A 16,177-nucleotide genomic window follows, 5' to 3' on the forward strand; every position below is an offset into this window, starting at 1 on the left:
TTTTATTGAGCTGAGTTCGAATCCAGAACTTATGAGTATTTTTAGCCCCCACTTTTTTAAGGGAAAGATAAAAATTAAAGACCAGCAATTTGAGGGGAAAAAAATTAAAGATCAGCTTGTTTAAAGAGTAATCCGCGCAAGAAAATGACTGAAAGATCCTACTAGTAAAATCTTCCCAATGAGGAAAAAAAGGATAAATTTAGGCTAGGCCCAATAATTCAAATATTTACAAAAGCCCAAATCCAAATCTTTCAAGATCCAAATTCCCTAAACATCACAAACTTCCAATTTTTTTTCCAACTTGAGCTTTCTCTCTCATCGACACAAAAAAAGCACAAAAACAGTTCCTCCATTTTCAGTGTACTTCTCTTCTTCAACACCCACCCACCCCCCTAAACCACCCCACCCCACCCCACCAATCCCACCCCACTACCCCCTTTCTTGGTTTTCTTCTTTTCATCATTTTCTTGATTTTTTTCACTTTTGATTTCAAGAATTTGAAGTTTCTTGAATTGGAAATTGTAATCTTTTTAAAGTTGGGTTGATGAAATTCATATTAAAGATATAAATGGAGAACTCTGCTACATCTGATGAGCCTCAAAAAAAGAGACCTCATATCAATTCTGTATTTTCATCACCAACCATGGCTAGACATTCTAAAACTTCTAATGATAATAAAGCTGTAAGCTTTTTTCCCTTTTCATTAATGCCCTTAATTCTATTTTTATGGTTATTTTTGTAATTAAAGTTGTTGTTTTTGTATGTTAAGTTTAGTTAGTTACATGTGTTTTTAGGGTTCCTCAATTGAAAAAAGAATGACCCTTTTCATTTAATGCCTTAATTCAATTTTTGTGGTTGTTTTGTAATAAAGTTGTTGTTTTTGTATGTTGGTTTAGTTAGTTATATGTGTTTTGTAGGGTTCCACAATTTAAAAAAAAAAAAAAAAAAAAAAGAATGACCCTTTTCATGTGTGGATATAAATTTTTGTTCTTTATTTATTTGTTGATATTTAGCTTTATTTTTTATGAGAAGGGCTTGTCGATCTGACTAGTGTTCAGTTTTATGGTTGAATTAGAGTGTGGTGATTTATGACATGAGAAGGGAAGTTAGTGTTTTTGCTATAAAACTTACAATTAGGGCTTTATGAGCCATAAAGTTATGACCTTGAGGAATCAAGGGATGCTCTTCTTAAATGCACGTAATTACGAATTATCAATTGGGTACTATTTTCTATATAGAGCAAGTGATCAAAAGCACATCCTAAGGCCATAGCGAATGAAGTATGAATTGAAGTTGTTGTTTCTGTATGTTAGCTTAGTTAGTTACATCTGCTTTTTGGGGTTCCATAGTTGAAAAAAGAATGAACCTTTTCATTTGTGGTTGTACTTGTATCTCTTTTAGTGTAAGGAGATATAAATTTTTGTTCTTTATTTGGTTTGTTGATTTTTAGGTTTACTTTTGATGAAAAGGGCTTGTTGATCTGACTAGTTTTTAGTTTTATGGCTGAATTATAGTGTGGTAATTTATGCCATGAGAAGGGAAGTTAGTGATTTTGGTTACATATGCTTTTTTAGGGTTAGTCGGAAACAGCCATCCTACCTTGGTAGGAGCAAGGTCTGCGTACACTCTACCCTCCCCAGACCCCACGATGTGGGATTTCATTGGGTTGTTGTTGTTGTATGCTTTTTTAGGGTTAGATAGTTGAAAAAAGAATGACCCTTTTCATTGGAGGTTCTATCTTTTTTAGTGTAAGGAGATATAAAATTTTGTTCTTTATTTGGCCCTTTTCGGAGGTTCTATCTTTTTTAGTGTAAGGAGATATAAATTTTGTTCTTTATTTGGCGTGTTGATTTTAGCTTTACTTTTGATGAAAAGGGCTTGTTGATCTGACTAGTATTTAGTTTTATGGGTGAATTATAGTGTGGTAATTTATGCCATGAGAAGGGGAGTTAGTGTTTTTTCTCTAAAACCTAAAATTAGGTCTTTATGAGCCATAAAGTTGTGATCTTGAGGAGATTTTTCTCAAGGTGATGCGTTTTTTTAGTGCACGTAATTAAGAATTACCAATTGGGTACTATTTTCTACATAGAGCAAGTGATGAAAAGTCTTTTGAGCAGAGGGTCTATCGGAAACAACCTCTCTACCCTCACAAAAGTAGGGGTAAGGTCTGCGAACATCCTGCCCTCGCACTAGTACGTTGTTGTAGCAAGTGATGGAAAGCACATCCTTAGGCCATAGGGAATGAAGTTGGAATTGAAGTTGTTGTTTTTGTATGTTAGCTTAGTTAGTTACATATGCTTTTTAGGGTTCCACAGTTGAAAAAAGAATGACCCTTTCATGTGTGGTTCCATCTCTTTTAGCACAAGGAGATATAAATTTTTGTTCTTTACTTGGTTTGCTGATTTTTAATTTTATTTTTTTATGAAAAGGGATTGTACAAAAGGCTTAGTGGTGCACTTGGTTGAGAGCTAAGTTATTTTCCCAGAGGTTCAAGGATCATTCCCACTTAATGCATCTTTATCAAAAAAGAAAAGGGCTTGTTGATCTGGCTGGTTTTCAGTTTATGGATGAATTATAGTGTGGTAATTTGCGCTGTGAGAAGGGAAGTTAGTGTTTTTGCTATAAAACCTAAATTAGGGCTTTATGATCCGTAAAGTTGTGATTTTGAGGAGAGATTGTTCAAGGTGATGCTCTTTTTAGTTGCACGTAATTATGAATTACCAATTGGGTACTATTTTCTATAGAGAGCAAGTGATGAAAAACATATCCTAAGGCCGCAGCCTAACGCCAATGAAGTTGGAACGGGAACCTTGGTCATCCTAACTGAGGCACAAAAACTAAATGACCTTTTTCCATCTCCCTTACCCTAGGTTGGTAGAACCCTAGCTATTTTGTGTTTAAGTTAATTATATGGAAAGAGTTGATCTTGAAATTAAAAAAAAGTTTAACTAGGTTGTGATTCCATGGTTGTTTTCTCTCTCTTGAGGTTCTTTTTGCCAGATATTGTAATCTTATTTTCTGTTGCTTAGAGTCCTTGCCTTATCTGTTTCCTATACATGTGCGTATTAGCTTCTCTTTTAAGTTCGGTATTTTGGATGTTCTGGTTAAACTAAATGCTCAATGTCAAGTGATTGTTGATGTATAACCCTCAGGGGTTGGCCTGGTGACAATTGACTTGAGCCTTGGGGTGCTCCCTTTCAAGGTCTCAAGTTCGAAACCCGCTAGGTGCAAACAATTTCTGAGGGCCATCGGACTGGGGAAACCCTGAATTACCCGTGGTGCACTTGCGGGAAACTCCTTGCCGAGGGCCTGTGCACCTCCGGGATTAGTCGGGGCTCAAAGAGACTCGGACACCCGGCGCTAATAAAAAAAAAAAGTGATTGTTGATGTATAATATCTTTTGAGAATAACCGATATAAGTAGAATAACTCGAAAGGCTCTCTCTATCTCTTTCTCACCCTCGCCTTTCCGATCCGGTAGGGTGAAAATATTTTAAACCGTGGAATAAAGTCGTAGAAGTTACTGTCCCAAGCGGATGACCTAGGGAAACAAGGTTTGAATCCCAATAGAAGCTTTATTTGGTAATTCTTCTTATGTGCCTAAGTCTATGGTAGGTGGAGTTACTCAATACAAACATTTTTATGGTACCGGTGGAAGATAACAGGTGCCCCGGTGGATTAGTCGCATCACAGGTCGACTGGACACTGCCATTATTGAAAGAAGTTGTAAAGTTATTGAAGTACAAAAACATTTATGTTAAACATTCCCTATACCTCCTGTGGATTAGTCGGGATTCACACAAACTGACTGGACATTGGCATTATTGAAAAAAGTTGTAGAAGTTATGGAAGTGCAGAAACATCTATCTTAAACATTCCCTTTTTCTTTTCTTGTGAAAAAAAATTCCTTTTTGGGCGATTGTGTTTATGCTTTCCCAAAAGTGCATCCTTGTCGATTGCTATGTATTTAAATGTTTTAGGCATTTTATTAATGACAAATGATGTGGTCATACTATTAGTCCCCCTCACCATTTATATAAATGTATTGCTAATACTCTAGCAACACGAAGTGACTTTCTGCTAAAAAATTATGAAATGGTTCAATTAATTTTATGGTAAGAAGTTCTGATGAAATTAAATTCAACTGATTATCAATTTGATTTGTTGTTGTATCAATTTGATACAACTGAAGTCCTAGGTTAATGTGGTGTAGTGAGTACGGAGTAATAACTAATAAAGGATTTTACAATTGAATCTCTAAGAACTCAATTTTGAATTGCAAATTCAGTTGGAGACAATTGAATCTTTTAAGAACTCAATTTTGAATTGCTAAACTTCATTCAAAGTTGGACTTCATTTACTTCTTGTTTGCCAACATCATAATTCTGTTTGGCTTGGCCAAATTTAGGATGGAACTAAATCACCATACATTTTATTTACTTAATTTTGGATCGATCTAAATTTTGTTTGAGGAGAGAGTTGCAGTAACCAATCATAGTAAGAAATTTTCACTTTTTAGTATTTCAAAACAAACACATCTCATAGCCATCCTACTAGGAAAAGAGGGAGCTACAAACATGGACTACATTCCTTTAAGTCTAGAGTTACTGTTATCAACAGTCAGATTCTCGCTCCAAATGAATGGCTGCTCATGTGGAAGTTTTTGTAGCTCGGGGGTTTGAGAGGAGAGTTACTGTTAATTCCCATGCCATTCATTCTTTTATCATAACATATGTTGGTAACTAGGTACGTCGTCCATGCTAAATTAATAATTTTTTTGATTTGGTATGGTTATGTAGAAGGTTGGTAAAGAAGGGAAGTGGACAATGGTCCACAAAGGAGGACAGATTACAGTTTTGTTGGTTATAATGAGTGTGAGGCTGAGTGGACTTTAGATATGAATTTCCTAGAAATTGACCTTGGGCTATGTGAGGCTGAGTGGACTTTAGATATGAATTTTCTAGAAATGGACCTTGGGCTAACTCAAGCCCCAAAAGCTAGCTCATGAGGGAGGATTACCAAAGACCACATAAGGAGTCAATGTACCCATCCCACAACCCCCCCCCCCCCCCCTCTCTTCCAGGAGGCCAGTCCTCTGGAGCATGGACAATAAAAGATAGGGGCCCAACATCGGAAACAATGAATAGGAATGGGCCTGGCTCTGATACCATGTTAAAGAAATGGACATTGGGTGAATTTTATAATTGGGAAATATGGGTTGGTTTTGATTCGAATATCTACCTTTTAAGGAAAATCCAGCTCATGGTGTCATTTAATTATCTGAATGCCTTTTTAATTCCTTTAAGCGGTAGTATGAACGCCTTGCTCTTTAGTTAATTTTTTGATGGGCATAAACTAAATTCCTTGTCAGCACAGAGCTTACTAAGCCTTGTGATGAGTGTGACAATTAGGTGACTAAACTTGTGATGAGTGACAATTAGGTGACTAATCTTGGTTAGCTTGTGATGTTCTTCCTAGAATAGTCTAACAACAACTCGCCTTTCAAAAAAATATAAAATTGGCAAAAACTTTAATGGTGCAACTTTGGCGCAGATTCAGTTTCCTTTAGATGCATCTGTTGCAAAAATACCAGAGTGCATATATATGTGCGTTTGTGTGACGCAGAAGAAACACTCTTACTTTTGCACTTGTCAATTACCCGTTCTGGTCAACATATGTGCGTTTTTGCTTAATGGATGGCTCAATATAAGAAAGGTAAAATTAAATTACACCTCATTCTTTATTATCTTCGTCTAACCTGATGTACAAACTTTTTTCCTCTGCTTGTGCTTGAGAAATAAATAACTCTTGATGCATGAAACATGGTATTTAATTTGTAAATAATGTTATTGAGAGTTTCATTGTCCTTGTCATATGTGGATGAGTTGAAGGTATAGGATGGGTTCCAGAATTGTATAGAACTTATAAAAAATGGATGATAGTTTGAGTTTCTTTTCTTGGCAGGTTGATGCTGCAATTCTCCAGTATCAAAATCAAAAACTAGTACAACAGTTAGACGCGCAGAAACATAAGTTGCATGATCTTGAAGCCAAAATGAAAGAATTAAGGGACAAACAAGCTTCTTATGATGACTTCTTGGTTACATTAAATCGGATCTGGAATCAGGTAACTTCTTTACTTATCCACTAATAGTCTGGTGTCTGAATGGTCTAAATAGTCTTGATTTGCGTCGTTTTGACGATCTTCCAAATAACTCCATGTAGCTAGATGATGATCTGATTATCCTTGGGGCACGCAGTGGTGCAGATCAAATGGCTTTGCAAAGCATGGATCAACAAGATTATTCTCGAGGTTGGCTGTTAGAAGTATAAGTGAATTTGGGTTTCTGTATGTAGAAAAGATAAGCTCTTTTGGGTTGTAATGAGAATAACTCGTTGATTTCTAAAAACATTTAGGTTCAATTCCATCATGTCCTGCGGAGGAGATATTCCTGTGTAGGGTGTTGAAAACCAATGCCGTTCCGGGCAATGAGAATGCCGGATCCTCTGTGAATATCAGAGAAGCTCTTGATCTGCGTCACGCTTCTACTCTTGAATTGATGAAATCGTTGGAGAAAGCTATTGATGCTCAGCGAATTAAAACCGAAAATTTTGCTCATCTTTTGGAAGGAAAGTCATCCGCAGAAGGTTGGGAACCTGGAAAGACCTCTTTATTCTCTAATTACATTGCAAGTGTTAGTTGCCTTTGGAATGAATGGTGCTTGTATCAGGTCTAATCTGATTATTTTATCATTGAGATTTTCAGATGCAATCATTCTTCTCGGTAAGATTGATGATATGATGAAAGAAGAGGCTAATTATCTCCATGGAGTGATTGATGCTCTGCATTTGAAACACAAAGAATATGCTGATGCAATTGAAGCTTGTAATCAAAGGCAGTCATTGGATCGATCTGAGTTAAAACGTCTTGAAGGTATTTGCAACATTTATTTCATGCACGAACACAGTATATGAGATCTCTTGAGTACTATAGGTATTCTGCGTTAGAGATCAACATTGATATCAAATTCTGGGGCGTATGTACGTGGCTATCCGAGTTGGTTTGTAATGTTTAGCTTTATACATTGTGTATGACGGGATGGATGTGCATATCGGTTTTTCAGCTCATACACGTACCTTATGTAAGATTTTGAGTACATTTAGTACTGTGAAATAGCGTTCAACTTTGATATCAAATTGATTGGTGTTTGGTAAATGGCTGTCCAAATTGGATATGTAGTGTTTAACTTCAGGTAGGGGTGTCAAATGGACGGGTTGGGCTGAATTTGGGCAGGTTAAAATGACCCGCACAAAAGTTACTTTGGCTGAAATGGCTAAAAATCAGGTCGTAACCCCCCCCCCCCCCCCCCCCACAGACACACAATTATTACTAAGTTTTAAATTCTTTGTTTGTTTTCTTATAATTTGTGTATGTACCTAATAATTTTTTCCCTTTTTACTATGACTATAAAATATTAAATAATTAAAAATAATTAGACAAAGTTTTACATGGGTCAATTTGGACTGCATATCAACCCAGTTTTCAAATGGGCTGAATTGGGTGGGTCATAACGGGCTAAAAAGGCAGTGGGGGGAGACAGCTTTACCGTTGCTCCAAGACTCCCCTTCAAAATGGGCTGAGTTAATAAAATAAGCGGGTCATTTCCTGAACCTAAGCGGGTTGGGCGGGTCATTTTATGGGCTGATTTTTCCACCTCTAACTTCAGGCATTGCATATGATGACATGGATGTGCACTATCTGTATTGACTTAACATCTTTTGATCAAATTGCCACTGTCCCTTGAATATGTATTCATTGCTAATGGTAAAAGGTGAGCTGGAGGAAAGCATGATGGCACTTGAAGATAGTAGAAGGAAGCTAGTTACTTTGAAAATGCAGAAAGATGTGGTGTCTGGGGGGCAGGAAACAGTTCCAAATGCAGTGAATGGAAGTATGTCACCTGAGAAGCATACAGACCGAACGAAAGGTGTGCGGGAACTGAAGGAGTCTATAGAAGAGGCAAAGGTACAGAGACTGTAACTCACCCTCGTGTCTTGCCTGCGTGATGTATGCACATTTAGAAATGATGATTTTGATTGCAGATACTGAAAGAGGACCGCCTCTCTGAGCTTCAAGATGCCCAGGAAGATAATCTACATTTGTTAAAGCAGTTGCAGGATCTTCAGGTATTCAACAAGTGTTCCGTGGATTCAGTAAAATTTAGAACTTTATTTGAAATTATATGGTCAAGTGCTTCCATATGTCGTGAGGCTAAATTTTGATTTTCTGTCCATATAGAATGAACTAAAGGAAGACAGATATGTGTCTTCATCTCGTGCTTATACCTTACGCAATGATCAACTTCACCATTGGAATGCTGAGGCAGAACGATACAAAGCTCTGACCGAGACTCTTCAGGTTAAGCTACATTACTTTTCGTGTATCATTGTGGTTTTGATGGTATCCTAGCATGGCGTCTTTGCTTAAAATTAAATTCAGGCTGACAGGTCTTTCATCGGACGAAGGGAGAAAGAACTGGTTGTGAAAGCAGAGGCTGTGGATGCAGCAAAGAAAGCAGTTGATAACTCCGAGTCAAGGATTGAGGAATTGGAGCATTGCATTCACAGATTCATAATTGAAAAAAATGAGCTGGAAATCAAAATGGAAGAAGCCATTCAAGATTCAGGTCGGTGTATTTTTAAGTCACATTTTTAGTTGTTAGATTTATGTAATAATCTGCTTATGAGACGGTAGACTTTTGCAGGAAGGAAAGACATCAAAAAGGAGTTTCAGATAATGGGCTCTGCTTTATCAAAAGAAATAGGAATGATGGAAGCTCAGCTGAATCGTTGGAAGGAGACTGCTCAAGAAGCTGTTTCCTTACGTGAAGAAAGACGGTCATTGCAAGATTCTTTGGGAAGAAAGGTTAAGTCTTGGTGCCCTGACACAATTTATATCTGATTACTTCTCTGTTAATAAATAGGAATTCATTTTCTTAACTTGGAAGACTGGGGGTTTGAGTGTCGTTGGATCTTTTCCCAACCACACCAGTGAACATATTGTAGCAATGCTGCCTGTTATTTTTTAGTATCAGCAAAGTGTTCCTAGTGAAAGGTCAAAACTATTAACCCCACTTCTCTCTGGTTTTCCTTGTCCCTTCCCCGGGAGCCCAAAAAAGGGGAACTGAAATGATAGAGAACATCAAGGCAAGATTTATTTCAAGTGATTTTGTTTTTAATTCTGGAATGCGTGCCACTTATTGCTGTAGGCTATTGAGCATAAAGGCTTGATCGGTAAAGTTGCTCACCAGACTGGGGAGATCCGAACACTAAAGGAACTTGTAAGTTTTTCAGCATATACTTTTGCTTATTTTTGTTACCAAGTTCTGTCCTTATCAGTATGAGTTCTTGCAGACTGAGAAGATGCAGAGGGACAAACAGGAACGTCAAATCTTCTTGGACATGCTTGGCCAGCAAATTTATGATAACAGGTAGTTTAATTTTTTGGTTTTCATGTATATACATTTCAATTGCAGTTGGGATTTCGACTCATTGGTCTATGCATATGGTTGTGTGTGTTATATGTGCTAGTGTTCTTTTGGTGACAAGAAAACGTTGTGAATGAATAAGTAATGAAACGATTTCACGGGCTCAATGAGGGTAGAGGGGCGGGCCGATTATCCACTGAGTTTCGAATTGTGTTGGCTGGTCTTTGGGATTTCTTGGTTATAAAAAAAGAGTTTGTTTTCACTTGATTGATTGTCTCGTGTATTCACAATAAGTTCGACCTCTTTGTTAGAGACATATCGGAAATTAGAGAGTCGGAGAAAAGAGCGCACGCGCAAGCTGAAATTTTGAGAGCTGCTTTGAATGAACATCATCTGGAATTGAGGGTGAAATCTGCTAATGAAACTGAGGCTGCTTGTCAGCAGAGGCTTTCCACTGCTGAGGCAGAAATTGCACAACTACGGGCAGAACTGGATGCAGAAGACAGGTTCCTTTCTCTGATTCTTTGCTTCTAAAATTATGATGCATTTTCGTGTGATCTTTTTTGCGCCTTTCTGGAATGTCTAGAAAGTACTTATTTGAGATGAATTGTGTGCTCCTCTTTCTGCATTAACAACAATTGGCCCGTCTATTCAGCGCCTTCCATTCTTGAGTGATTCTGTACTAGCTGTTTGTTATTACAATAAATATGTCCTTGCATTAAGTTGAATCTATCCTTCAAATGCACTAGTTTAGAAGAACCCAAGGGTTTGACCTAGTGGCCAATGAAGTTTGTTGAAAGCCATGAGGTCTCATGTTCAAATCCCGTCAGAGGTAAAAACACGAGGATATTTCTACCCATCTTTCTAAGCCTTGGTGGATAGAGTTACCGGTACTTGTGCTGGTGGGAGGTAGCAGATAACATGTGGAATTAGTCGAGGTAGTTGAGGTGTGCGCAAGCTGGTCCCGGCACCAGTGATATGGGCATACTATCGGAAGCAGTTGGGGGGATATCCCAGAGATATGAGTTCTTTATTTTTTTGGTTAACAGTAGGGGTGGCAAATTAGCCCATGAAACATGACCCACCCAACCCGCCCAAGTTTGGGCTGGTCATTGACCCACCTACTTATTAGCTCAGCCCATCAAAACCCAGGCTGACATGTAGCCCAAATTCACCCATGAGAAATTTTGTCAAAATATTTTGAAAGTCACTTTTTAATTTGATATGTTATATATAACAATAATCAAGAAAAAAACTAGTATTATTAGGTACTAAAGAATTTATAAAAGAACCAACAAGGAAATTAAAACTTAGTAAGAATTGGGTGGGTTGGGTTGTGACCCGCTTTTTAGCCCTATTTTATCACAAACATTTCAGCCAAAGTAAATTGACCCGCCCAGATTCAGCACAACCCGCCCATTTGACACCCCTTGTTTACAGGGATCTGAGTTCTTTGCATAACTCGTTTTTTATCAATATCTATATTAAGGAGCCTATGATTTAATTAAACCATTTACCTCACCTGCGTGTGACATGGTCTTGAGCTCTTTGCCAAATTAGGTGGAGGAACTTTTTGTTAGTTGTATGATATATGGTGGGGAAGGTACACACCAATCTATATTGAAGGACAATCTTATTGATGCACACCCTCTTGAGAATGAAGAACTAGAGGTCTTCTATTTTACTGGAATTTATTGACTATTCCATATTGCATATCTGCTGCTGGCACGCTTTTAAAAATTGTTTGCACTGAATGTCGACATGTATATATATGCTTTATCCAGTGTGCATTATAACGATCCTCTGTGTATTAGAGCCACTCGTTTTTATCCCGTATTAAAAGTTTTACTTGCAGGGGTGTTTTAGAGCTAAGAGAGGCGATAAAAATAAAAGAAGGGGAGTCTGAAACCTATATATCTGAGATTGAGGTACTCCACTGGCCGCGTTTGTTACAATTTATTGCATTACTTCCTTTCTGTTGCCATTCTTCTGATCCATTTACATTTTAGACAATTGGTCAAGCCTATGAAGACATGCAGACGCAGAATCAACATCTTCTGCAGATGCTGGCAGAGAGGGACGATTATAATATAAAGGTCTCTATTATCATATTTCCCTTGATTGTAATGAGTGATAGTGACTATCCTACCCAGTAGTTATTCATAGGAAGTGATGCAGTTGACTTGTAGTCATATTTACTTTTGGGCTTTAAATGCAGTTAGTTTCTGAGAGCGTGAAGATAAAGCAGGAACAAAGCTTACTTCTCTCTCGGAAGCAAGTATTAACGTCACAACTTCAACAGTCTAATACATATCTTGAATCTCTGAAGACGAGGATAGCTCAAAGTGAAGACCAGGTAGCTTTCTGCCTCTTTTTTGCATGTAAAGGCTTAATTGGGTATTGTTTATTCTTTCTCAACCATGATCATTATGTTGCAGATGAAAGTTCAAATTACAGAAGCTTTAAGTTATACCCAACAAGATAGACACGTGGCATTGACCCTGGAAACAGTAAAGCGGGAATTGGGGGATGCTGATAAGGAATTGAAGTGGCTGAGATCTGCTGCTTCCTCCGCTGATAAGGAATACGAACAGCTCATGAGAAAGCTGGATGAAATTCAGATGGAACGTGAAACTGAAAGGTGATATTCTTTTCAACCAACTTTTTTTACTTCATCACATGTACAGTAAAGTTTGCTACCCCTCCGGATCAAAAAGAGTGTCCACTTAGCCATTTGCACACCCCTTAAGAAAATACCAACTCCTAGAAAAAAAGAAGGTAATTTGACTAAACTGCCCCTAAGTAAATAGGTATTGAGATTTGATCACATAGCACTTAATAGGGACAAATCTGGAAAAAAAGGTTAATTCTTTCTTAATTTGATAAGTGCACACTCTTTTTTACCCAAGGAAAAAAAAGAGGCTAAGTGGACACTCTTTTTGATCCGTAGGGAATATTTTACAAAATTGAGGTTGAATGTCAATGACAGCGCCTTATGTGGATATGTATTCTTTAATCCAATGCCTTTTGTAGAATGTGAGCTAACAAGCAGTCTGCTGGTTGCCTGGCTTTACCTTTCTGCTGTAGATATCTCAGGTTAACTATAGTTAAATAGAGGTGGACAAAACTTGTGTTACTGGAAGATCAAAGATCAATGCTTTGTGGACAGGACTTTTTCTAGGACCCGTTTGTCCATACTTATTTTTTCAAAAGAAAATTTCAAAACAGCATTTGTATATACATTGGCCTGATTTTTGATTTTTTTTTTTTAAAGATGAGTTTCAAGTTTGAAAAAGTGGTTCTGACCAGTTTTTTCAAATGAAATTTTTTCCCACTCACAAAATTTCAACTTTTTTTCAAGCTAAATGCATGTCCAAACACAACTTGATTTCCAAGTACCCTTTCTTAACTGTTTTAAAATACTACTTTTTTTTTTTTTTTTTTTCAATTGTTACATTTTTTATGTCCAAACGCGAAACGCATGCTTAGAGTTGTCCCGATTTAGTCTATTCTGCGATTAAGCTTGTGTTGGAAGTTGGCCTGTGCCTGCATGTCTAATCTTGTAGAATGTTCCCACTCATGAAGAAAATAGTTCGTTTATGCATCTTCTATGAGTTCCTTGATTCAAGATTTTATGAAATTTGTCAATTTAGGAGTGAGAAAAAGAAGCTTGATGAAGAGCTAGAGGAGTTGAATAAAACTGTTGATGAGTTGACTTCTGCAAGTAGCGAGGCTGCTGTACAAAAACTGCAGGATGAAATAAATGATTCCAAGGCTATTCTCAAGTGTGGAGTGTGTCTTGATCGGCCAAAAGAGGTATGTACATGCATTCTTTTTTGCTCCAGAAGTGGGTAATGGTTTCAGGTTGAAAATTTTGAAGAAGCATATATTGTGTAAATCCAGTTCAGGAAGAAAAGATATTTGGAGGGAAAGAAACAATTGAATTTTGTAAGGCAAACACATAGCAACATACATAGCCTTAAACAAAATTATATTTCTTTGCTAGCTTTTTAGTGCAACATCGCCTTCATAAATGATGTAGATTCCATATTAGATATGATCACGGCTTTGCACACTGTAATGTTTTACGCACTGTGTTAGTGCTGTTTTAGCATTTATAAAATATTATTACTTATAAAAATAAAAAAAAAAGAGATGCTCAATTGCCTTCTCTATTTGGGAGTAAAGGTTGAAAGCAAGAGCAGGGTGTCTCTCTGGGTGGTTTTATTTTTTGTGAATATTTCGTTTATAGATGCCCCTTCAACCATTTAGAGCAATATTGTCTATTTATAAAGTTTAAGGCCATGTTGGCTTTGTAAATTTAGAAGTTTCTTCTTGTAGATGCCAACAGGCGTCTATTATTGTATTCATCCGACCCCTGGCTTATTGTATTAGTTGCTGCTATAGCTAATGCTGTATTGGTGTATTGCTGGTGATTTTACGGAGCAAGCTAGAGTTTGGTTAAAATGAACCTGATCTTTGTTGTTTAAATATTTGGCAGGTCGTAATCACAAAATGTTATCATCTGTTCTGCAATCCATGCATCCAGAGAAATTTAGAGATCCGGCATCGCAAGTGTCCTGCTTGTGGAACTGCTTTTGGGCAAAACGATGTTCGTTTCGTGAAAATCTGACCAAAACTCGGTCACTGCTGCAGCTTGCTAAACATGTACATTGTTGTGTTCTCTGAGGGTGTCGTTTGAGAAGCCTAGTCGGGTCAATAATTCATACCCTTGTGAAGAACAAAGTGCTACCTTTTGTTTTCCCTTCCCACCTTTGGGGTGCCCCCATTTTTTCTCTCCACGTCTCTTTACTCAAATTTCTCTTTATATAGTTATAGTCTTTTTTTTTTTGCTTCCCCACATCTCTTCCTTTAGTCTCTCTTTATGTAGTCTTTTTTTTTTTCCCTTTCTCCACATTTCTCTCTTAATTCCTTGATTTAGCAGGTCTTCTTTCAATTGTTTTTATGACAAACAGTCTAAAGCTTTATCAAGTAGTGGTTTTTTTTTTTTTTTTTTGGAACATCTTTTATGAGATTATTATAGCAACAATGTAGCTTAGTGAGATGTCAGGCTTCTTTATGTTATTTTTTCCCCTGTATTTTTCTTTTTTGGCAGGCTTCTATATGGTCCCATTTGCTCTTAAGTTTTACCAAAAATATTTGTATAAACAAAGGGCATTAACAGGGTACTGTGATGTACAGAAGTAGCATAATGTAATTTTCACTTGGAAGAAAAGAAGTTTCATGTTCTTGTGGCGCAGTTATAAGATTAACAGTGAAAAAGTGGAATTCAAAAAGTTGATTTCTACTTGTTTGGGATTGAGGCATTGTTGTATATGTTTCTCTTTGTACATTTGTACATTTGCCAACTCTGTTACCTGCTTTTGAGGTGGTTGCCTTTTGTTTAGTTCATTGATGAAGTGTTGTGGAGGAGAAACATTTTATCTTAGGTAACAAAAAAATAAAAACAGTTTAAGTTATGTGAATTGTTGGTGGGTAGAGTGTTTACATTATCACGTGAAGTTGACTTATAAAAGTGAATTTTCATAGCAATTTTGATATGGTAATTTGAAAAATAGAGCAATAACTTGTTATAATCAGTTAAATTAAACTGATGATGTTAAATTCACAGTTAGTGTACATAACTTACATTCTTTGAAAGGGAAAAAAATAGCTTTTGTTAATTATGGATGTTGAGAGTTGTACTCCAAAAGTTTATACATTTGGAGCAAGGGAATCATCTTTATCTTTGGTTTGAAAGTAGGCCTTTTTTTTTTTTTTAAAGAATGGTAACATCAAATTAGACCAATTTTTTTATAGAGTAAAAGTACCACCAGATTTCTAATCAGGGTATCAAAAGGAAGTCTAACTTCCTATCTTTGTGTAATAGAATATTAAAGAAAATGTACTTTTATTGATCCAATTTATGTGATGCATTTTTTTTAATTTGTCTTAAAAAAAAGGACGATATCTTTTTATATTTAGAAACAATTTAATTTTAAATTTTAGAGTTTTCATTAATGTGATGATTTATAGTCAATTAAATATCTATGGTTTATTTTAGAGCACGAGTTTCAAAGTCATTTCCTTAAAAGAGTTTCGTACCAATCAAAGTGCATCATATAAATTAGAATGGAGGGAGGGAGTATATTACAAGTTATAACTGTATTCTTCTCATTCAGAGTTAAGAAATTAAAGAAGACTTTTGAATCTTATAACAATAACATATCTAGTGAAATCCCATAAGGTGAGGTTTGGGGAGGGTAAAGTGTACGTAGACTTTACCCAGTAAGACTGTTTCCGAAAGACCCTCGGCTCAAGAGAAAGCATGACAAAAAAAAAAAAAACAGATAAGGACAAACAGACCAAAGTAGTATGAAAATGAAGATAACGAAAGCGAAAAAGCCACGATGAAGCAGTTTGGGAAAAAAAGAGCAGTAGTTACCACATATATGTGGTCTTAAATTAAAAATATGTAGAATGTATCAAAATGCTTTTTAGGGTGTGTTCGGTATGGAGGAAAAATGTGTTCTTGGAAAATAAGTGAATTTCCACTTATTTTCTTATGTTCGTTTGTGTAGTGGAAAATAAGTGAATTTTTTACTTATTTTTTCATGTTCGTTTGGTTGGTAGAAAACATTTTCAGAGAAAATACACACTCAATCCCCAACAACTCCACCCCCACCCCAAC

The 16,177-nt window shown here is 36.6% G+C and overlaps 1 protein-coding gene across 2 annotated transcripts; it reads left to right on the top strand.

The window, feature by feature from the left end:
- Positions 1 to 325: 325 nt before the first annotated feature.
- Positions 326 to 14,809, top strand: LOC132626044 (E3 ubiquitin-protein ligase BRE1-like 2). Of its 2 annotated transcripts, XM_060340763.1 has the most exons (19): positions 326 to 682; positions 5,964 to 6,125; positions 6,224 to 6,311; positions 6,416 to 6,646; positions 6,765 to 6,932; positions 7,831 to 8,024; positions 8,102 to 8,185; positions 8,298 to 8,417; positions 8,499 to 8,685; positions 8,764 to 8,924; positions 9,268 to 9,339; positions 9,413 to 9,489; positions 9,798 to 9,992; positions 11,342 to 11,414; positions 11,496 to 11,582; positions 11,705 to 11,842; positions 11,925 to 12,127; positions 13,140 to 13,302; positions 13,988 to 14,809. In XM_060340763.1, the coding sequence occupies exons 1-19, from the start codon at positions 569 to 571 to the stop codon at positions 14,117 to 14,119; spliced, it is 2,649 nt and encodes an 882-aa protein (XP_060196746.1). In that variant the 5' UTR covers positions 326 to 568; the 3' UTR covers positions 14,120 to 14,809. The 2 variants fall into 2 exon arrangements, with proteins under 2 accessions (XP_060196746.1, XP_060196747.1); XM_060340764.1 differs by lacking the exon at positions 326 to 682 and having other exon boundaries at positions 6,015 to 6,125; positions 6,228 to 6,311.
- Positions 14,810 to 16,177: the final 1,368 nt, after the last annotated feature.

The sequence above is a fragment of the Lycium barbarum genome, chromosome 2, assembly GCF_019175385.1.
Source record: "Lycium barbarum isolate Lr01 chromosome 2, ASM1917538v2, whole genome shotgun sequence".
NCBI classification, from domain to species: Eukaryota; Viridiplantae; Streptophyta; class Magnoliopsida; order Solanales; family Solanaceae; genus Lycium; species Lycium barbarum.

Bases quoted from the DNA above. Each gene is read 5' to 3' on its own strand.
- LOC132626044 (XM_060340763.1), top strand. From the start codon at position 569: ATGGAGAACTCTGCTACATCTGATGAGCCTCAAAAAAAGAGACCTCAT. The intron at 8,418-8,498 runs GTTAAGCTACAT...AATTAAATTCAG, and splicing joins CTCTGACCGAGACTCTTCAG to GCTGACAGGTCTTTCATCGG. The intron at 9,340-9,412 runs GTAAGTTTTTCA...GAGTTCTTGCAG, and splicing joins TCCGAACACTAAAGGAACTT to ACTGAGAAGATGCAGAGGGA.